The sequence below is a fragment of the Anser cygnoides genome, chromosome 19 (assembly GCF_040182565.1).
Source record: "Anser cygnoides isolate HZ-2024a breed goose chromosome 19, Taihu_goose_T2T_genome, whole genome shotgun sequence".
In the NCBI taxonomy this organism is placed as follows: domain Eukaryota; kingdom Metazoa; phylum Chordata; class Aves; order Anseriformes; family Anatidae; genus Anser; species Anser cygnoides.
In genome coordinates this window covers 12,240,587-12,261,341 of record NC_089891.1, presented here as the reverse complement: position 1 = coordinate 12,261,341, position 20,755 = coordinate 12,240,587, and the positions used below count along the sequence as shown (strand labels likewise).

At 48.6% G+C, this 20,755-nt stretch overlaps 2 protein-coding genes and 1 long non-coding RNA gene across 8 annotated transcripts in view; 2 read left to right on the top strand and 1 right to left on the bottom strand.

The window, feature by feature from the left end:
* Positions 1-8,729, top strand: part of RNF213 (ring finger protein 213) — a 53,245-nt gene extending 44,516 nt beyond the window's left edge. For all 4 annotated transcript variants that reach the window (XM_066980280.1, XM_066980279.1, XM_066980281.1 and 1 more), the window contains 14 exons: positions 122-216; positions 968-1,130; positions 1,477-1,657; positions 2,153-2,247; positions 2,984-3,235; positions 3,662-3,794; positions 4,490-4,573; positions 4,969-5,149; positions 5,276-5,477; positions 5,681-5,758; positions 6,072-6,269; positions 7,263-7,352; positions 7,456-7,634; positions 8,009-8,729. In XM_066980280.1, coding sequence (XP_066836381.1) covers positions 122-216; positions 968-1,130; positions 1,477-1,657; positions 2,153-2,247; positions 2,984-3,235; positions 3,662-3,794; positions 4,490-4,573; positions 4,969-5,149; positions 5,276-5,477; positions 5,681-5,758; positions 6,072-6,269; positions 7,263-7,352; positions 7,456-7,634; positions 8,009-8,162 — 2,085 coding nt within the window. In that variant the 3' untranslated portion in view covers positions 8,163-8,729. The remainder of the gene's footprint in view (positions 1-121; positions 217-967; positions 1,131-1,476; positions 1,658-2,152; positions 2,248-2,983; positions 3,236-3,661; positions 3,795-4,489; positions 4,574-4,968; positions 5,150-5,275; positions 5,478-5,680; positions 5,759-6,071; positions 6,270-7,262; positions 7,353-7,455; positions 7,635-8,008) is intronic.
* Positions 4,944-9,310, bottom strand: LOC136786665 (uncharacterized). The gene is made up of 2 exons (XR_010825943.1): positions 9,171-9,310; positions 4,944-7,626 (listed from the first exon to the last, which is right to left on the bottom strand). It is a non-coding gene; the product is annotated as an uncharacterized lncRNA (long non-coding RNA).
* ENDOV (endonuclease V) lies at positions 8,411-19,676 on the top strand. Of its 3 annotated transcripts, XM_066980299.1 has the most exons (9): positions 8,841-9,117; positions 9,197-9,368; positions 10,540-10,674; positions 11,052-11,091; positions 11,184-11,296; positions 11,402-11,470; positions 12,104-12,229; positions 18,258-18,334; positions 19,392-19,676. In XM_066980299.1, exons 1-9 carry the CDS (start codon positions 8,873-8,875, stop codon positions 19,417-19,419), a joined length of 1,005 nt encoding a protein of 334 aa, XP_066836400.1. In that variant the 5' UTR covers positions 8,841-8,872; the 3' UTR covers positions 19,420-19,676. The 3 variants fall into 3 exon arrangements, with proteins under 3 accessions (XP_066836401.1, XP_066836400.1, XP_066836402.1); XM_066980301.1 differs by lacking the exon at positions 10,540-10,674; XM_066980300.1 differs by lacking the exons at positions 8,841-9,117; positions 9,197-9,368; positions 10,540-10,674; positions 19,392-19,676 and adding exons at positions 8,411-8,806; positions 12,563-12,717.
* Positions 19,677-20,755: the final 1,079 nt, after the last annotated feature.

The following is a 20,755-nucleotide window of genomic DNA, read 5'->3' as shown; positions in this document are numbered from 1 at the left end:
GCAGAGATCATTTGTCCAGTATATAGCAGCTTTCAAATTAACCAGCTATGGCATGGATTTTTGTTTCATTGTCGCTGTTACTATTCTGGAATTCAGTGTTTTCATTCTTGCTTTTTGCTAGTGTGGCAGGCCCATGGAAATTAGCCGCTGTCTTGACTGTGGTGCCCAAGTCGGAGGGGAGCAACACAAATCACTGCCCGGCTTTCAAGCATTTAGGTATGCTTTGATCCATTAACCTTCTCAGTGCAAAATGATACAGTACTTGCCTGTTGTGGTTTCAGAGTAAAAGGTATTACCTCGTGCTGCTACCTGAAAGGTGGCACTTGGAATTCCTCATTATGTCACACATTCTCCTCTGGGAGGGGGAAGAGATTCGGCAATGGGGAGTGCTGGTGTAACTGAATTTGCAGAAACTGCCTTAAAAAAGAGCTTGTCAAGCTTGTAGTTTTAGGTTTTCCATGTTTCTGCTCATCTAGGCAGATACCTGTTACGTGGTTCTATATTGACATATAGTAGCAGGCTGCATTTTCTTAGAGGGATCATCATGACTGAAGAACTTCTACCAAAACTCCAGGATTTATGACTTGTGCTCCCTCCTCCTTGATTCTCTGGATTCGCACTTCCAGCCATTGCATAAAGAAAGTTAAAGTCACTAAGTCTAAAGGCAGTGGCTTTTCATCTGCCCAGCATGAAGCTGGCTAATCTTGCCCCACAGGGTTGGGCATTGCATTTTTCATAGAAAATGTAATTGGAAGAGATGTCCAACAAGAAGTAGTCGACCAGCAAAAACAAGTTTGCTTATTTGTGTACAAAACTTACTGAAGGTCTTCATTCCCCTGTAGCACTTTTAATCATCACCTTTTTATAGCATTCAGAGAACTTATGATCAGAAAGACATTATTGGGTATCAAAGACTACTTCTGTGTTTTCTGTCAAAGCAAAAATCGCTATGCATACTTTCTGGCAGGAATAATGAAGACAGAACTCAAACTGGCCACATACTTGGAGATGCACAACGCAGAAAAGAAATGGTGGAAGTGTCTGACCGACCCATGTCCCCAGTTGTCTTCATTCTGATACGCTTGCTCACACATCTGGCAATGTTGCTGGGAGCCACAAAGGATCCTCAGGTATCTCAACCTAGACAATTCTGTGATTCTGTGATCTTCCAATAATAGTCCCAAATGGCCACATGAAATTCACCTTTATATGTCACTAGTCCTTCTAGTCGTGTTGCCTAGTGACTAGGGAAGTCTTTCAAGATGCAAGACCCAAATTGGTCTTGCCCAGGAGTGTTTTTGGTTTCTTCATGCAGTTGCATGTGCACATGTGCATGCATACCTGTCATTATGTGTACAAGTGGTAAGAGTCCTGTAGGATGGAGTAGAGACTATCTGATAAGACTAGTTTTGCATGCCTTGTGCTTGAACTGGATGTTACTGATTACGCTCATTCTTTCCTTTTGTTGCTCTTCAGTCACTGCGAAAGATTATCAAGCCACAGGTGCGCAACTCAGTAATTTTCCTGCAGCAGCATATTCAGGAGGACTTGGCACAGATGACAAAAATTTTGGGAAAGAGTGTAGATGAGACTATCAGCATCCTTCATCTTGTTCTAAGCAGCCTTCTCAAGGACCCCCATCAGCACCCACGCCAGTGTAAGGAAAACTACTAGCCATATCACATCTGCAAGCTGTATCAGCGTTTTAAGGGCAACAGTTACTTAGCTTCTTTGCTAACAGACCACTTTCAACAGGTGGTAGCTGAGCTGAGAGAGATCCAGAAATTCGAGGCTTGTTTCTTGCTGTAGGTAGTGAAGAATTTTTGGCTGCTTGCTTCTCCTTTGGTCAAATATATGGGGTTTGCAAGGTTTGGTACATAATTCTGGAAAGAAATTAATGAATAAATGGCTTCAAGATACATTGACAGAACTTCCAGCTCACAAGCAGAGGTTGCTACTCAAAGTAGTGTGTGCTGTTTTGGATGACACTCTCCAACTAGGCCGAGATACTCATTTAGCCTCTATGACCTCTGTAGTTGCTCTTAGCTCATCATATGAACTTGCAAGGATGTCACATCTAAAAGCTAAGAGAATCTGAGCTATCTTGTAACTGAAATATTGTGAACATAAGACTCTTAAATTTCTGTTGCAGGGCCAGTTCAATTTGATGGTATGCTTTCCACCAAGGAGAAAAGAAACAAGTGGGAAAGAATTGTTGCAGACACAGTTATTGTTCCTGAGTTGGAGGTGAGAAATTAGCTGTAAAAAAAAAAAAATAATAAAAAAAAAAAAGTTGAGCAGTTCAAAAGCAACTTTGGAAATCCGACCTGCTGTGACACCTGTGCTACTTTCTTCACCCGGCTATTCCTAAATGCAAGCTATTTATGGTATAACTGCAGGTCCACATTAGTTTGTTGTCAGCTAGTCACTTCCATCTCTAGGTTGTAGATGCCCTGCTGTAGATGACCCTGCTTTCAAGCAGGGGATTTCGACTGGGGAATCTCTGGAGTCCCACCCAGCATCAGTTATTCTGTGACTCTTTTATATGAAATATGGAAGCTGTGTGTGAGAGAGGGTCAGCCAACTTTATTATACCCTTGGAAATGAGAATCAGATTTGAGTTATGTTATGAGGATTTTGTGCAGATGTAAACGTAGAAATATCTTTGTTCAGTTGAAAGTACTTGCCCAAGTGAGCATAAGGGTGCCCCAAATTAATCGTTTGCCTTTTTTCCTCATGTGTATTATTTAAAGAATGGAAGACCTGAGGGCTGGATGAGCTGGTGAACAAAGAAAAATTTTAGAGCATAAACAGCTGTTTTGCAGTGTGTTTTTTACATGCATTCCCTAGAAGTTCATCTTCTGTTTTGACATACTTTTGTGTGAATTGGTCATCAAGCTGTTAGGGAAATATGCTCCCATGGAGGGAGCATGAACATTGCACGAAGCTGCCAATGCTGATAGAATACCATTATGTTTTGCAGGGTTTGGACAAAAAACTTCTGAAGTTAAATAAAGAAATCCAAGAGGATGAGAGAATCTCTTCCAACCCAGTAGTGAAAATGGTGTATGGCGACCCAGTCACTTTCCTGTCCCAACTGCCCAAGGACAGTCACATCCATCATTCCAAGATGTGGAGCTGCCGAAAGAGGATTTCAGTGGAGAACCTGGGCCATGTAGTCCAGCAAAATAATGCCAAGGACACTGTCCCTCTCCTGTGGAAGTTTCTGCAGAAGGTGAGTGTAATACAGGGATGAGACCCCACAATGTTCAGATAATACTCCACGGAAGAAGAGAATCATAGAATGGCTTGGGTTGGAAGGGGCCTTAAAGATCATCTAGTTCCAACCCCCCCGCCATGGGCAGGGATGCCACCCACTAGATCTGGTTGCCCAGGGCCTCATCCATCCTGGTCTTGTACACCTCCAGGGATGGGGCATCTATAACCTCTCTGGCCAACCTGCTCCTGTGCCTCACCACCCGGCTGAGACTGAAAGGGACCTCTGGGTGCATTTGGTCCAACTCCCCTGCAGTCTCAGTCTTGAGAACTGCACATGTAAAGTATTTTTTCTTTTAAACATTTGAAAAGTAATTCAATAGAAGTATTCAAAACTGGTTTGTCCAAGGACAGCTTTACTCATAGATCCCCTTTCCTCTTCCAGGAAACAGAACTGAGGCTGGTTAAAACTTTACCAGAGATTCTGGCTCTTCAGAGAGACTTAGTGAGGCAATTTCAGAACACTGCTGATGTGAAGCGCTGCACGATCAGAGACTTCCTCAACGAACCCCGCTCAGGTGAGAAGATTCCACCAAAACTGTAAATTAGTGAAACAAAAAGTGCTTTAGAAAGATTGCTTGGATAGTCCAGATGAAAATGAAGGTGAAAACTTCTCTTAAACTTGCAATCTTAAGTCCTTATATTTCCTTTCAACTCCTATCCAAATATACTGGAGGCCTTGATGTTAGAGTTTTTTCTTTAAAAATGTTAGTGGTTTTAAGAGAATTTAAGCACAAGAGGTAGGGACTCTGCTCAGAGATAGGCAAGATAAATCCCTGAACGCAGCTGTGGGTATGTTGAATTTCTAAGCTGCTCTAGAGTAAGGGCCTTCCTAAAATGTGTAATAGGTATCCGGCCCTTCTGTTAAGTCAGAAACAGGCGTTTTGTGACAACTCCTTTAATTGCACTCAAGTGCAATTACTTCTGTTCTTAAGTACTTATGGAAGATTTCTTAAGGGTCATGCAGACCAAGGATCCATGCAGCCTTGTAGCATGTGCCAAAAGCACTCAATAATGGAAGAATATAAACAAACAGCAAATTACACAATTTGATAACGTTGGAAAACTGTTTAATGTACATTTAAACATTTCTGGTCTGTTTGAACAGTTACCTAAGGTTATGTGGTGTGCTTTGAAAATTCTTATATTATTGAGTTTCATGGTGTTGCCAGTAAAAGATATTTCAAGGATTCCTGTTTCTGGTATTGCTCAGATGTGATGAGGGACCTGTTACAGAGGAGAGTTAACGTGTTCCTGTCTGTTTGGAACAAGCTGAGAAGATCGCTGGATACCAATGGTGAGTACCCTTCCCTCACGGCATTGTTTTGTGTGATGGAAATGAGAGAGTGCCCGCTGTCAGACGGGGGTCCTTCAGTACCCTTTGACGGTACAGGTTTCTTCTGTCAGATGCTGAAAATATCCTCCAAACTGACCTCGGCCGTTAAAGGTTAAAAACTGACCTTTGCTGTTAAAGGTTAAAAAGATGTAGGTGCAAATGGAAGAATGTTTCCTACTTGTAGTATTCTCACCTGAACCTGCTTCCTCTAGCACCTACAAGGAACAGAAAGTGTGACCTTTTTCTCGATTTCTCTTGCTGTACTTTCTCCTGACCTGGGTTGGCTCAAGAGAGGCTATTCATCATGGGGCAAGCTCTGGGACACCACAAGCAGTCTTCTATGCTTTTTATTTTAGGGGAAATTAAGCTTCCTGAAGGCTACTGCAATGCTGACCTGACCATGGACAGCAAGCTTGAGGTCCTTCTGCCACGTCGACAGGGACTGGGCCTCTGCTCCACAGCCTTAGCCAGTTATCTCATTAGTCTGCACAATGACTTTATCCATTTGGTGAACAAACATACCAAAGAAGATGATAGGTATGTTGCTATTCCAGCCAGGCATTTTTTGTCTCTGTTGTATTACCTGCTCCCACACAGTCTGCTTTCCCTGCTTCATAAAGGCTTGTCACTCTAAATGGAGACAACTTTTTTCCTCTTCTGAAGGTACTCGATCAGTCCATCAGAAGTAGCTGACCTGCACTTGATCAGTTACGAGGTTGAGAGAGACCTGATTCCTCTGATCTTATCCAACTGCCAGTACAGCATGGAGAAGGGTGGGGAGACGTTGCAGCACTTTGATCTGGAGAGAATCCAGCAGCAAGTCATCAGCAAGTTCTTGCAGGGGAAGCCGCTCATCACCCTAACGGTAGGACGAGGCAGCTAGCTATGTTTCTAGGCAGCTAGAAAACATAGCTAGCAGACAACTCGTTGATGTCAGAGCCCTGCAGAGAACTGCAGGCTTGACAACTTATTGGCTGATGTCTGAACCCCTGCGGTCTTTGCTGCAGCCAAACAGACACTGTAGCAGGGTTAGTAAAGTTCTACAACCCTGGGTTTCTCTCCTGACAGGGAATACCTACCCTCGTGTACAGACATGATCGAAATTACGAAGAGCTGTTTAATGATGTCAGGAGTAAGCTGGATCAGGTGGGTTTCTTGCCCTGGAGAAACAGGGCAAGCGTGTGACCCCTGACATGCCAAGAAGTGTCAGGCCCGTCTTCTCGCTTGCCTTGCTCATCTGCTATGAGGGCTCGCTCGCTAATCTGTTCGCATGCCTCAAATATGTACACACTGGTTGTCTTTTGTCAGTCAGGATTTACAAAGGAAAGAGATGTAGTTAAGCACTTCCAGTTTCCTAAATCTGGGGCTATGCCCTCATTCCTGACTTCTGCAGATCGAGCAGCAGTAAGGAATGGTTCTAAACTAATACTAGCAACTGCTTTGACTTCATGGTTTTCAGAGTGCTCTTCCCAGTTCTGTTATGAACACGATCAGTGGGGAACTACAGTCTTACAGTGATGTCTGTGATGCTCTGTCTGTCGCTGAAATTACCTTGGGATTCCTGGCCATGGCTGGAGAGAACGCAGAAATGTTTCTGACTGACTACATTGTAAACGTCCTGCAGATGGGTGATCAGACAAACCCTCACGTACTGCAGGTGAGTCCTGAGAGCAAAGCTTGTATTCTTAAAGGATTAAATCTGTACTGGTTTATACTAAATCCAGACAGTTTGACCTCCAAGCCCAGCAAAAGTTCTAATTCAAGCTGAATAAGAATGTGTTAGAATTTCCTCCCCACCATACTTGACAGCAGGGGAGAAAACAATTTTCACTTCCACTGCAACCAGTGTTTACCATGTGGGAGCATCCAATAGCTCATGATGCTCAGCAGGTTCTTGCAAAACCCTACAGAAGGGTCAAGTGGAGGATGTGTGGAAGGTCAAACTCCTCTCTGCAGGTCCCTGCTCTTCTGCCATCACCACCAGGAAGGAGAATACTGAGTTGGGTGCCAGCATAATTAGTTGCAATGCTAAAACTGCGAAAAGGGAAAACTTTCAATAATGAGCCAGCTTTTAGTGACACTGGCTTACCGTGGTGCTGAACGGGATTGAAAATAGCACTTTACTTCTCTAAAGTGGTGATAGGGGAAGGTTTTATCTCCTAATGATGTGTGAAAAGTGGCTTTTTACTGATAGGGGCAAAGGCGCTATGCTATGACAAGTATGTGTGGCATAGGGAATGGGAAAATGACAGAGCTTTCATAATGGCCAAGAAAGCTGGATTACTGAAGGCAAAATAGGGAATCAGATGTAAGCATGTAGGCTTTTATACCCATGTTGAAAAGGCTTTATAAACTCCCAACTGCTGGATGAGGCTTTTGTATATACTACTTTGTCATAGTAAGACTGTTTATCAGTGCCCTCATAGAATCATTGAATGGTTTGGGTGGGAAGGGACCTTAAAGGTCACTTAGTTCCAACCTCCTCTACCATGGGCAGGGACATCTCCCACCCGATCAAGTTGCTGTGTCACCCTGCCAGTTAACGTGGCTTCTATTTTAGTGGGCTTCTCTGTTTCTTCTTCTGCAGGGGGATGAACAGCTTCCGAAACATGTTCCTTGCATCCAGTTTCACACTTTGTTTTTCTTTCAGGCCCTCGGACGATGCCACGTAAAGCACAGCATAGCCCTTTGGCAACTTCTCTCTACCCGCAAATCTGAGCAGCTTCTGCGCATCAAAAGGGTAAGATACGATGGCAACCTCAGGGTCTGCTCAGGTGTTTCCTCATCTCTAAGATGAAGTTGCCCAAACATGCTTGGTTCTTTTTTTCTCACTGCGTTTTTAGGATCCTTTTGTAGACATCGATGCAGAGTACAAAGCTGATCTCACTCCAGAGATTGCCAAGCTCCTCAACACCTACCTCGTTCACTCAAGGCTTGAAACCTTCCTCCAGGAACTCCATGAAATGATCATCCTGAAGCTTGGACGTGTCAGAAGTGTGGATGAATTCCGACCCCTATGGAGGTAATAGGTTTATGCAGCCCAAAACAACCCACAGTTAGTAATGACTTAAGCTTCTCTGTCTCTGTGAAAACGCTTGTGATGGAAACAATTCCGTTAGTAAATGACTGCTCTGCTGGGCACAAAGCACAAGCATTGATATTAAGGATATGTGGCTATCTGTAGGGCACCGTCCATGTTTCTGGCATGTAAGACTCTTCTGCATCTTACACAAGCTTTTGGAAACAGTGCTGAAATACAGCAGTTGTTGTTCTTGAGTGCTAAACACAGCTACTTCCGTAGTCACTCAGGAGCATGCTTAGTTTTCTACATACACAAGCTTGGTCCTGACAACTTGATTTTGTCTTACTAATATTACTTTGCTCTCTGCTTTCTAGCCTGAAGGAATCACTCATTCCTCTCCTTGATGAAAAAGACTCTGAGCTGGCTGCAGAGCTGCAAGATGCATTCCCAGATGAGATTCTCCTCTCCCATGCTACTGCTACCTGGAAAGCAGCTGCTCTCTTCAAAAGAGAGCATAGAGAAAGCTAAGGCTGCTAGCACCACTGGGCCTGCCTGGGGCCACTAGTGATTTTTCCTCCTCTTACACCATTTTAGTGCCTCAACCACAGGGTGCAAGTGAGATTCAGGAAGGTCAGGGTTTAATGGGTGTTGTTTTTGTGTTGTGTGTGTTACCTTTCCCCCCATGCCACTTTTTATGCCAACGGGGTGAAGTTTGGATGCCTCCATGCAGCAGCAGAACAGAGTAGAAAGAGAAGGGTGCTCGTTGACGATGGGCAATGACAGGCACTTTTAATAGGCATTTTTCTGCGATCTCCCTGTTTCTTGATACCTGCCAGCACCGGGGTGCTCGCTGTGCTGCTGCCCTTCCCCTGCACAGCTCCCCCGGTGCCGCCGGCCTCGCTGCGCCCCCCTTCGCCCCCCTCAGCACCCCCGGAGCGCCGAGACCGAGGTGGAAAGAGAGAAAAAAGCGAAAACTGCCCCAAAACGAACCGGCTCCCTTCCTGCCTTCACCTCACCCCCCAGCTGCGGCCTTTCGCCGGGCCGGGGGCCGGCCCCTCCCCGCGGCGCTCCTCAATAAAGCCCCGCTGCAGCTCCTCCCGCCTCCGCCTCCTTCCCCGCCGCGCCGCCATGACGGGGCCGCCGCCGGCCGCCCCGCTCCGCCGCTGGGCACGGTAACGGCGGGGGGGGGGGCGCCCTGCGCATGCGCCCGGGGAGGGGGGGGGGCGGTGGCGGTGGCCATGGCAACCGCGCGGGGCTGCGGGCCCGGGGGGCTCCGGGGCGGGGTAGGCCCAGGCCCAGGCCTCGGGCCCGGGCCGGTGCGGCGGGGCCCCGGTGCGCTCCCGCTCGGTGCGGGCCGGGCCCGGCGGGCTCCCTTTCCCCGCCCAGCCCCCGGGGGCCGCCCGGGAGGCTCCCCCTGCGCTCTGCCCTCTGTAGCCGAGGCTCGTGCGCCCTGGCGGGGCCCGGCCCCGGGGCCGCCCGCTCGGTGAGGGGGGGGAGCGGGGCCTGGGCGCGGGCCGGGCGGGAGGCGGCGCTCACCCCGCGGCTCTGCGCTCCTCCGGCAGCGAGCAGGCCCGGCTGAAGGGCGGCGTGGTGGAGGAGGACACCGAGGAGTGGCAGAAGGAGCCGAGCTTCGCGGGGCTGGAGAGAGTGGGAGGCGTGGACTTGTCTTACGTCAAAGGCGACGACTCGAGGGCCTGCGCTTCCCTCGTCGTTCTCAGCTACCCGGGGCTCGAGGTAACGGCGAGTGAACGGCTGCGCTCCGCACGGTGGTGCCCAGGCGTGCGGGAGCGCGAGGTGTTTCCTCGGAAGGTTCGCACAAAAGGCCGCTGTCTGCCGTGCCTCTCCGCCTCGCGGGACCTCAGCGAGTTGCCGCGTGCGCTTCGCAAAGCCTCCCCCCCCCGTGTCCTGCGAGAAGGATAAATAGGAGAGAATAAGTGAGGTTGTAGAGATACCTCTGGGAAGATGTGATGCAAACCGCTGCCAGCTGCAGGAGGTTCATGGGATTACTGGGAACTTCAGAGGCACCGAAGGACAGCCTCAGTATGGGTACAAGTCAGTAAATCAGAAAATACAGTGCTGAGATGTAGGTCGCAGCCAGGCACAGATGACTTTAGCTGGTTTAGGTAGGCGTTAGAAATAGCCAGTCTCAGCCACTACCCAGGAGGGCCATTGTTATTCACTGCCGATCGAGAGAAGAAATTAAAGCATTTGCAGTACTCCTAAGCAGCAGCTGTCCTCTTCGTGAGTTCTTGCTTAGAATCAACTCGTAATACGGGGTATAACTTACAGAAACATTCCTAAGACTGCCACAAATTCCACGTCCCGTAGTAGTTTACCTTGAATTAATAAAGTTACTTGCCTGTTTCCTAACTTTCAAAATGATGTAAAAGTTACCTTTAAAACCTATAACAAACAGAAATAAAGTTTGATATTGGCCACTGGGATTTTTATGAACTGAATTCCAAATCCATCCTTGATCCTTGACTTACACTGTGTGTGTGTTTTTTGTCCTGTCTTAAAGGGTTTGTTTTGGCATCCCTTGCCACTCCCTGCATAGAAACACGAACACCGTTTGATAATGCTTTGTGTGAGCTTTGGGGTCCCCTGCTGCGTATTTGAATAGCTGCTCTCGTTTCTTTCCAGGACTTCGCTCTCAAGCAGGGTATGGTAGGGTGATGTCTGGCCGTCTTCTGTCAGCAGTCCGTTATCCACCCCTTTCTATAATGGACTGACACAACCCAATGCCCTTAGCTTTGTAGGAGAGATCCAGAAGCAAAGTATTTGGGAAAAAAACAACAACAAAAAAGTAAAGGACATACAGTAGAAGAGATGTCTGAAAGAGCCAGGAGCTACCCAGAAAAGTCCTGGAGGTCACTGTCTCTGCTCTGTCCCGCTGTACTCCTAGGTGCTGTACGAGGACTGCCAGATGGTGGCCGTGAGTGCCCCGTATGTGGCAGGATTCTTGGCCTTCCGAGAGGTCCCTTTCCTGGTGGAAGCTGTTCAGAGAGTTCAGCAGGAGGAGCCCAGGCTCAAACCTCAGGTGTGGCTCATTTCTTTGTCCTAAGCTGAAAAATCACAAAGGCTCAGAGTACTGCTGAGATTGCGCTGCCTAGCAGTTTTCTGCCGGCGGAGCAGAAAGCACAGTGTTGAAGTTTTAGTGAGGCAACTATTCCACTTTCTTCAGGGACTAGGGATGCTATTCTGTGTGTAGCACCAGTGAAGAGTGCTGCCAGCCATTAAGAGCTTGTGGCGGTGGGACACTGGTCATTTAAAGTCATATGTAAGCAGCACTGAAGGAAGGAAGATCCTTATGCAGAGGAGTAAAAGTACTGAGACAGACTTCTTCCTCAGAGGGCTAGCATCGCTGCATATTGGAGGCTCTCAGTGCACAGAAAATAATGTGTATTTTTTTTTCAGGTGCTTCTTGTAGATGGGAATGGCCTGCTCCATCACAGAGGTAGGACTGCACTGGAGAGCCCTGCTCTCCCCGTGCTGCCACTTGAGATTCCTGTCTGGTGTTCTGCAGTTACAGTGCCTTGTTGTTGGCAGGGTTTGGTGTGGCCTGTCACCTGGGAGTCCTGACAGATCTACCGTGCATTGGAGTGGCCAAGAACCTCCTGCAGGTGGATGGTTTGGCCAGGGATGAGCTGCACAGAGAGCAGGTGAGGCTAGGTTGGGAATTATTTCCACTCTTTAATATCCCTAGACAATTAGCGCAGTCGCATTCAATTAATTTCTCACCGACTGACTGTGTTTCTGTGCCCTAGATCCGTTCCTTGCAGAGAGGAGGAGATACATTCCCACTGACAGGCACTTCAGGGAATGTCCTTGGTATGGTAAGCTGCAGGGAGTTCTGCTTGGCCACCAAGTCTTCCAGCTTTGTGTAGCTGTGAGCACTGGAGGATGTTGTCACTGTAGTGGGACTGGTCTTGGTGACGTTAGTTCAGGCAGACAAGGTCTGAACGGGTGACCAGTAGCGCCGATTTCCCTTTTCTGTCAACTCAGACACCAGTGGAAAGAGTTGGTGGTTCAGGTGTTGGGTATATTCATGTGCATGGTTATGGCACCCTGTTCATGAACCACGGTCAAGGAGAGGTGCCACTTCTGTAGCAGCTTACCAGGATGCAATACGAAAGCATTTGACTCAGAAGAGTGCTGCACAGGAAATGGGCAGGTGTAAGAAACTTCCTCCGTCTGGTGTTATGTTAACACAGTCTGTATTAGCAAGTCTCATTGCTTCCCAGAGCTGTGTGAGGCATCTGGGGAAGGGTCACGAGTGTCCAAAAGGGCAAACAGTCCCTGTGAGATGACTGTGCAGCAGAGGATCAAGGAGGTTGGGAGCTAGCAAACACAGACCCAGCAGCCCACCCTCTGAAGACAACTGGCTGGCCTATAATTCATCTGCCACGTTGTATTTGTTTGAAATAAGCCTCTTAAGTATTTGATCTCTCTTGTTTCTGAATGCACAGGCCCTGCGTAGCTGCAACAGCTCTAAGCCCCTTTATATCTCTGTGGGCCACAGGGTGTGCCTGGAGACAGCTGTGCGTCTGGTCCAGTCCTGCTGCAGGTACCGGATCCCGGAGCCCATCCGCCAGGTACAGAAGCAGGGGAGCTGAGGAAGGGGAGTGCAGACGTGGGGTAGGGGAGCAGGCAGGCAGGTAGGTAGTGGGGGGACATGATAGCTGCGGATGCCAAGCCTGTGGTGATGTTTCGGAGCCTCAGTTTGCCACCCGTCTGTAACTGACAGTTCTGCAGTGGGCACCCTTCTTGCTGGCCCGTCCTCCCCGGCCTGTTGTATTGCTGTTTATGTGGTGGTGAGGTGATCGTCCTCCCTTCTTCCTTGCTTGTTCTTCTGACGCAGTGCTGAGAAGTGCACACAACCCTCACTGCAGACCTAGCTTGACAGATTTCTTGGTTCCTCTCTGCAGGCAACTTCTGTGATGCTGATGTTAATACAGAGGAGCTGGAAACGCAGCTTTCCTGGTGCTGTGAGCCTAGCACAGACTGCAGTGCTGCTCCTCTGGGCTTTTCCTCGCTACTGCACTCCACAAGGAACTGCGGGCTCTGGGACAGCAGGCAGCCAGTAGGTGACAGCACTGGATCACATTCAGTGAGCCGCAGCTGCCACCGAGGCTCTGCTTCAGACTAATTAAATCACAGCAGGGCTTGAGAAAGGGGTCTGGAGAAGCGTAAAGCCTCTGGGACTTCTAGCCTGACAAGTGCTTCCCCTCTCAGGGTCACCCTGCTGTTAGCGGGTGTGCCTGACCCAGCGGCTGCTCAGGGAGCAGGGCCTCTTCAGATGTCCCTGTTTGTAACGTTGCCCTGGAACACGCAGGTCACGTTGCTACACCTCCGTGCTTGTCAGGCGTGGGGCCACCTTTGCTCTGCAGCTCCTCAGAGCAGCACTGAGAAGATCCTGCTGAGGGCTGTTAACACAGTCTCTGCACACGGGGTCTTCTCCTTGGCACCGCAGTGTTTCCTGAAAGCGGAGTATCGAGTCTATAGTTATAAAACAGACAAAAATCTAACGCCTTAAAGCAAAACAAACCTTGAAGCATCCATTCCAGAACTAGAGTTTCTGATCTCATAAACCACTACCTGCCAGACGGGAGTAGGCTGATAGATCTTCTTATGTAACCTCTTCCAGCAAGGGACAGATGCCTCCGCAGAGCTGTAAGCTAGCTCTGCAGTTCAGCAGTGCTCAGAGGAAAGGGGAAAAGCATTCCCTTTGGAAACAAAAAGGTGTCTTGGAGGTTTTCATCACCTTCATTTCATTTCCAGCTTTCTCCAGTGTTTGTCTATGTTCCGAGACTCCTCCAGTCCTCTAACTATGACCTTTATTTAAAGTGATGGAATGAGGTGTTGTCACGTTCCTTACGGAGAGGCTAGAAATCGAGAAGGGTGTGTGTTTAGTGTAGAGGCAGAGGAGGGGCAGGAGGTAATGGTGTTTAAACCTTTCCACGGGACTTTTCCCACCACACTTCTGTGTAGTAACTGTCATAGATTTTGATGCAGGGCAGTGGGGAGTTCTGGCTTGGGTGATCTTCTTGCTACGGGATCTCTCCGTGACAGGCTTGCAGATCTGGCGGGTGATGTGCTAACAGCTTTCCCAGTGTCCAGTGAGAGACTTCTGGAATATTAGCCCTTAGTTGGTGAGTTCTGGTAGCCCTAGAAGTGTAATGCTCTCCAGATAACTCAGCTGGCAGTACCTTTTTGAGGCTGTGTTTACGGCTTGGATGAACGCAGTGCTGCGCTGCAGCGTGTGTAATACTGTCGACTGTTGTGGGAACTTAAACCTTCCACTTTCCAAGAGGTATGGCTGGCCAGTCTGTGTAGGGTGTGTTGTGCTTCTTGGGCATGAAACTGCATCTTCACAGTAATCAGAAGCAGTTTGATTTGCATTCAGCCCACGATGTGGCTGTGTTGCCAAAGGAACTGTGGCTGTGATGCAGGTGAGAGGGGCGATCTTTCAGAGAAAGCAGAGGGAGGTTCATTATCACCTACGTACGTATTTACTTCTGTTTAGTACTTCTTCCATGTGCAAGGCTGAACTGGGAGAATATCGTTTGCAGAGGGGCGATCCCTCCACCCAGCCAGCTGGTGAGGTTTTGAGGCAGCCTTGGTCCTTTAAAGCTAACCAGACAAAGGTATTGAGATAGGCAGAAGCTGTCATCCCAGAAAAATGAAGGAAGCGTTTAAACTGAGCGGCACTGGAACCAACAGCAAGCCCTCCTGAGAGCAACCGCTCTTGCCTGCTTCTGGCAGAGGTCAGAAGCCCTCTCCAGTGTTTGCCCACGCTCCGAGCCTGCTCAGACCCAGGATCCACACGCACAGTGTGGAATCAGAAGCTTTTAACACTCCGTCTGATGAGGATTGCTCTGGGACAGATTCTTCTGCTCTTGCTTCCTCAGCTTCCTGGCTGGCTGCACACCAGCCTCCAGCTCACTTGATGATCCTTTTAGCTGCAGCTGGCGGCTTGCCCAGCTGGTTCCTGCTGGCTCAGGATGTGGCTGCTGGGGCAGCCTGATGTTACTCCAGCCCACCAAGGAGGACAGAAATCAGCCTGGCCACAGCTGTGAGTTTCTGCAGGTCACATCATGTGCGGTATTAAATACTTATTAATGCAAAACTGAAAAATAAGCCATCATCCCTCTTCTCCCTGTGAATAGCTCCTGCTGCCCTGCAGGGAAATCAGTCGCTGATATCCTGAAATTCTTACTCCCCTGAGATGTAGCCCCCCAATAGAAGCTTGCTGCTCACCACTGCCCCTCATAAAATAGGCAAAGCAACAATTCCAGACCGTAATGCCAACACTAGTCCCTGCTGAAAATAGAAACAATCTGTGAGGATTATTACGGGACAGTTATCCATCTTATTGATTAGCCTCTTGGTTAATACGCTGGGTTAAGCTGTCTCTCAGCGCTGTGTTAGGAGTGAGGACTGGCCAGTAACTTGCCACCTAATCAAGCATTAGCTTATGTTATGAGTAGAATGAATTCAGGGGGTTTTCTTCCCTAGAAAAATAGTTTGTAGATCTGACTCTTGCTACCTTGGTCTCCCAGTAGGGACTCTATTGAACAACCTCTTTCCCTCGTTATAAAATACATCACGTAATCGCTTATCCTGAAGAGTGATCAAAGTTATTTGTCAGTTCAGTTATGAAACTGTCCAATTATAGAGAGAAGGGAAAAAAATCTCCCAAACAAACCACCCCTTATGTAACCACGTTTCATTCTCGAGCTCGCAGATTTGTTAAGCAGTTGTGGAGCTGCATTTCCAGCAGTAAGCTGGCAGAGTCTCCACCTGAGACGCCTGACTGGGAGCTGCAGGGGGGGAAGGATGGGGAGCTCGTTGGGGCATGGGAGAGACTCTTCAGAAGTATAGCATAGTGATGAGAGTAGAAAATGCTTCAAGGACAGCCACTGGGGATGCGCTAACCCACTTTATTAGCATGATCATCATATTCTGTGAAGCTTTTCCAGCTGGGAAGGTCACAGACTGCTTTTTAAGTGGAGAGAGAGACTCTGTCTTTGAGGTGGGGCACAGCAGCTGTTCTAAAATGTCACAGGCTAGCAGTGTTTTTGAGAAAGAAAGTTTCTGAAAAAGAAAAAAAAAACGTTGAGGGAATGTTAAAATCAAAGTTACCAAGAGACCAGGATCCGGGTGCTTGTAATGGCATCCGAAAGTCTTACACTAATATGGAGTAGCACTGGAAAGCTGAACAGTAATACCAGCAGTACTTCAAGGCAACAAGAACATCCAGTAAATGTTCAGCAATGCCTTCTATAGCTCTTGGGATTTCTCTTGGTGTTCTTGCCCAGCTCTGACCACGTGCTGTCTTGCACTGCTGATAAGACACAGCACTCTAGTTCTCCAGGTGAGCTCAGGGGGTTCATGTCACAGGAGAGTATATCAGAAATCATAGAATCATAGAATCATAGAATATCCTGAGTTGGAAGGGACCCTTAAGGATCATCAAGTCCAACTCTTGATACCGCACAGGTCTACCCAAAAGTTCAGACCATGTGACTAAGTGCACAGTCCAATCTCTTCTTAAATTCAGACAGGCTCGGTGCAGTGACCACTTCCCTGGGGAGCCTGTTCCAGTGGAAGGAATGGAAATGAAAAATGGAAAGGAGGAACTGGATACTTGCATGAGGAGGGGCTTGATGAGGTTTGGTGATGGCTCTGAGATCAACTTCAAGGAAGAGGGCAGTAAACCATGAATTTGGTAGAGTCTCAACGTTACATCTTTCGTCTGTGGCCCCAGGAGGGGTCGTACTGGAAAGCAGAGCGTGTAGCACTGTTGCGGTCTGGGGTGTAAACTGCTCCTGTTGTCTTCCTTGGCAGCTTTGCTTTTGGACTCACAAGCTAGGACAGTGTCAAAGGTGTGTCAGTCACTTGCCTCGCATCTGCTGCCAAGAAGTGGTAGAGCCAAGAGTGTGCTTGTGCCTCGTCTCTGTTTGCTTTTACAGGATGTTTTTACCTGCTTTAGCCACGTAATTACCATCACACAGCCAGCCCACCAGGCGCAAAGGCAGGATGAGCCAAGCTCATGCCTAGGGAAAAGGATATGCAGCAGACAAGTGGCGTGCTTCTCCATCTGTTACTTCGTGATACAACTGCTGGAACAGAGGAAGTAAAGGGATGGGTACAAGAATGGGCAATGCCAGCTTCTCTCGTTTCATCCCATGTCATCTTGACAACTTGTCTGCTGCATTGCTATATTCCCAACTCTTCACAGCCCCCTCCGTAGCCTTGTTCCCCCTCTTAATTTTCCTTAAGTTTCCTGTGGAGGGGACAGCCACATTTCTCAGCTGATTAGCGACCAGAAAAGCTAATTCTTTGTGAACATCACAGTGTCACAGCTGTAAAGACCATGGATGATCTTGGAATGCTCTGAGCCTGAAGGCTGCAGCCTGACCTGCCTGAAATGCCAGTGGGAGTCCCTGTTAGTATAGTCCCAGGACACAACTTCTGTTTCACTGTGTAAACAGTGAAGGTCATTGCAGCAGAGTCCGTGAGGCATTCCGCAGCCCCAAGAAAAGTCAATAAAATGCTCCAGTATTTCCCTAACTTTTGAGGAGACCGTGCTCTTAATTTCTATCAAGTCTATTCCATCTCTCATCAGTGGGCCTGGACTTCAGGTTCCAAGCTATTGCTGGGAAAGGCCCATGGAGGAGCCTGGCTGCTCGTTATACTTTCCTGCATTGCATTCAGACGTGCCTGCATATGGAAGAAGACATTTAGGTCGGTTCACGGGATGAAAACACCAGAGCACTCTCAGACTCCTGTGTCTCCTTCAGCCTGGCTCTCCTGCCAGGGTTCATGAAAGGGGAGTTGCAGCTCTGGCACAGAGACGAGACACAACGGAAAAGCAGCCCATCACCTCAGCAACTCTCCCTTTGCCAGTGAACAATTCTTACCTAGCCTCTGGAAATTCTTGCTGGCCTGTCACATCCCTAGATGACCAGGAGGGCATCTTAGGAGCTGTTCAGTGTAGGTGTAAGGTGAGGGATTCCTGCTGGGTCAGTGCTTGCTGCAGGAAGGCTCACTGCAGTGTGAGCTGGAAACCCGTGCTAATGCATCCTCTGGGTCTTGTAGAAGCCTTTGGTGAGGGATGACTCCACACATCTGAGCTGCAATAGGGATTTACTGAGGAAGCTCAGTCTGGTTCCTGCTCTGGCTGTTCATCCTGCCGTGCTTGTGGTAGGGTGAGAGCTGAGCAGACTTTAGGCATGGGCGGGCAGGAACTGTCTGAACCCAGTGTCTCCTGCATGCTCAGCGTCGCCTCCTTGCTCCTCTGAGAAGTGAAGGGGCAGACAGGAAGGGTTCGGAGACTGTCATTTCTCTTTCTGAAATGGACTGTACTCCAGTAGGGCTGCTCGGTCCAGGACCCTCTCTTTCTTTGTCTCAAGTCTTCACCCTCCCAAGCAGCTTACAGTGAGGCACAAAAAACAACCAAGGACAGAAGCGCACAGGTTGCTTGTAGCCAGGCAGTCACAGAAGGGCTAGTTATGATGCACTGGCATTAGGATGTGCAGGGGCACACTGAGACAACTATGGGGAGACACCAAACAGCCTGATCAATCCCTTTTCACTCATTTTCCTCCTTTATTCCAGGCTGACATTAGATCGAGGGAGTATATTCGGAAGCAGATGTGTTCACCAGTGAAGGTCCCGTCTTCTGGGCCAGAGAGGTAGGTGTGTGGGCAGCCCGAGCAGCTGCCTCTCCAAATGGGATCTGCTCATGTAATGATCTTCAGTAATGGCATTAAAGGGACAGGCCGGGTAACAAGGTGAGCTGAAGTGACATCAGGACATATGTTGCCTCCATAAAGGGTGATTTCTGGTGGTTGTAGCCATGCTACTTCACACGTTTTTTCTGCAGAGCACCGTGTCCTAGGCTGGGGAAGGTCACTGGGGATTTGATCTGTTTCCGGCACCCATGATAAGCAAAGAACTAACGCCCACAGGTGTGACATGAGGGTGAACAGAAATATCCTGCAGGGAGCTGGTTTCTGTTCCCAGAAGATGAGGGGAGGGTCAGACTGCCCCACTCTTACATAATGTAGGCCAATGGCTGCTCTTAAACGGTACAAATCCATGGCAAGTCCACTGGTGTGTAGGAGTTCCTCATGTCATGAAAAGGCTGCGCTGCCTCTTCAGCACCGTTCATGGGAGTTTGTTGTTGAGTTGCCTCAGACCCACACTGATACCGGGTTGGACAGGTAGCAGATAGCACTGCCTGAAGAGCTACTTCAGGACGAATGAAGTGTGTCAGAACTCAAAACCCGCTCTGCTCTGAGGGTCATGCTGGACCAGAAAGAGTGAAGAATGAAGGTTGCTAGTGGCAGCAGTCAGGGATTACTTGCGCTGACTTGAGGCAGCTCTTACAGATTCATTAGGACACTGGGCTAGTGAAACTCATCATGCTCTGCTCAGCTCCTGTGTCCTGAAAAATGCATCCAGAAACAAAAGATGAGTCTGTTCTTGTAGTAGTGTTGCACAGTGTGGCCAGGCTATGGGGGGTAGCCCTGTGCGGTACCAGGCCGCATGTCCCCCATTTGTGCTGGTGCTTCATGCTGATGCTGAAGCTTACACAAAGGCTAGCTGGTTTTGGAGCCTGTGCAGCAGAAACACCAAAGTCATCCCATGTATGTGACGTAGTAGATTGTCTTTTTGGTTTCTTTCTTTTATTTTTATTTTTTTATTTTTTTTAAGTCTGTAATCCTTTCTGGTTTTTGCTCCTTGCAGAAAAGAGAAGGCTGAACTGGATGATTAATCTCATGCCAGAAGAAACTGCAGGGCCTCTTCTTCACTGAACGCAAGACTGTGGTTCTGCAGAGGGCAGCAGCCGAGTGCCACCCGTGGGCAGAGCAGCACAAGGCTGTGTTGGTCGGGACAACGCCAGCCACTGTGCACTCCTCTGGTAGACAGGCAAACCAGCCTCTGTTAAGGATGTTGCTCGATGTTGAGAGCATATTTCTCATGGTCGGTTTCGAAGCATTGTAAATACATGTGTTCACTTTCTACAACTTACTTGAGTACTCGGGTAGTTGCAGGAGGTGATTTACAAGGAGATGTTGGGGCACTCAACACAGTTACTATCAAGCTCCAAAGCTGGCCTTTGGCTCCCACCACTCCTCTGGGACAGGGACTTCCCTTCTTGGCATTTATCATTTTTGGAACGCCTTCCACCCAGTCCTTGCAGCCTGTTCTCTCACCCTCACTTTGCACGTCTCTGGGGAACAGAAGCCCAGTATGCTGCTCCGGCTGGTCCTGACAGACGGGCAGAGGACTCCGTGTTTCAGGTGGGCGTGTGACTCACGAGGGAGGGGACGGAGCCAACAGTCTGCTGTGTATTTTGGAAGAGGCTTGGTGGTCTGAGCTCCAGTACCTGAGAAGCTTTCTGTCTGTTTGGTGTCACTGGCTTCTGCGTGCCTGCTGCCGTGGTGCTATGCGGCTGTACCAGACCTTGGTGGCTGTGTGCGAATCATTGTTTGTGCTGGGCACATGGTGCTCTAGTGTTGCTGGTCGTGCTGTGAAATTGCTCTGCATTGCTGCTGAAGCACAATTCAGATACAAGGGCATTACGAGACGCAGACTTGCTTGGTGTTACTGTGAGCCTCCCCACAGTGCCTGAGACAGGGCTCACGGTGCAGACCAGCGCTTCCCGAAGAAAAGACCGTCTTGGGGGAACGGAGAGTTTCTCATTGCAGAGAATGAGGAAAGAAGTCCTTACTAATACACAAATCAGTCAGGGTGGTCAGATCCCCAGCCTGGATTTTTGCAGCCTGAGTGGACCAGGAGCACTCGTGTCAGGTCAGGAGGGAAGCTCTCTGTGGCCAGCACACTTGGACCAACACCCACCAGTTAAGCCTTTGTGAAGCTTTGCATTAACAGCAGAGCACAGAACAAACAGTTTCTATCCCTGAATCAATACAGCTGGCCTAGTCCAATTTGCCAGGCTAAAGCTTTTCCTCCAGAGGTGTGGGTTCTTGGTTGTATTCAGCAGTTTATTCTTGACCATTTCTGAAGAACAATAGGAGCAAGTACATCAGCGCTTGAACACAGCCCAAACTGTGGTATGTGGATGTAAAAAACCATGCCTGTGTAAG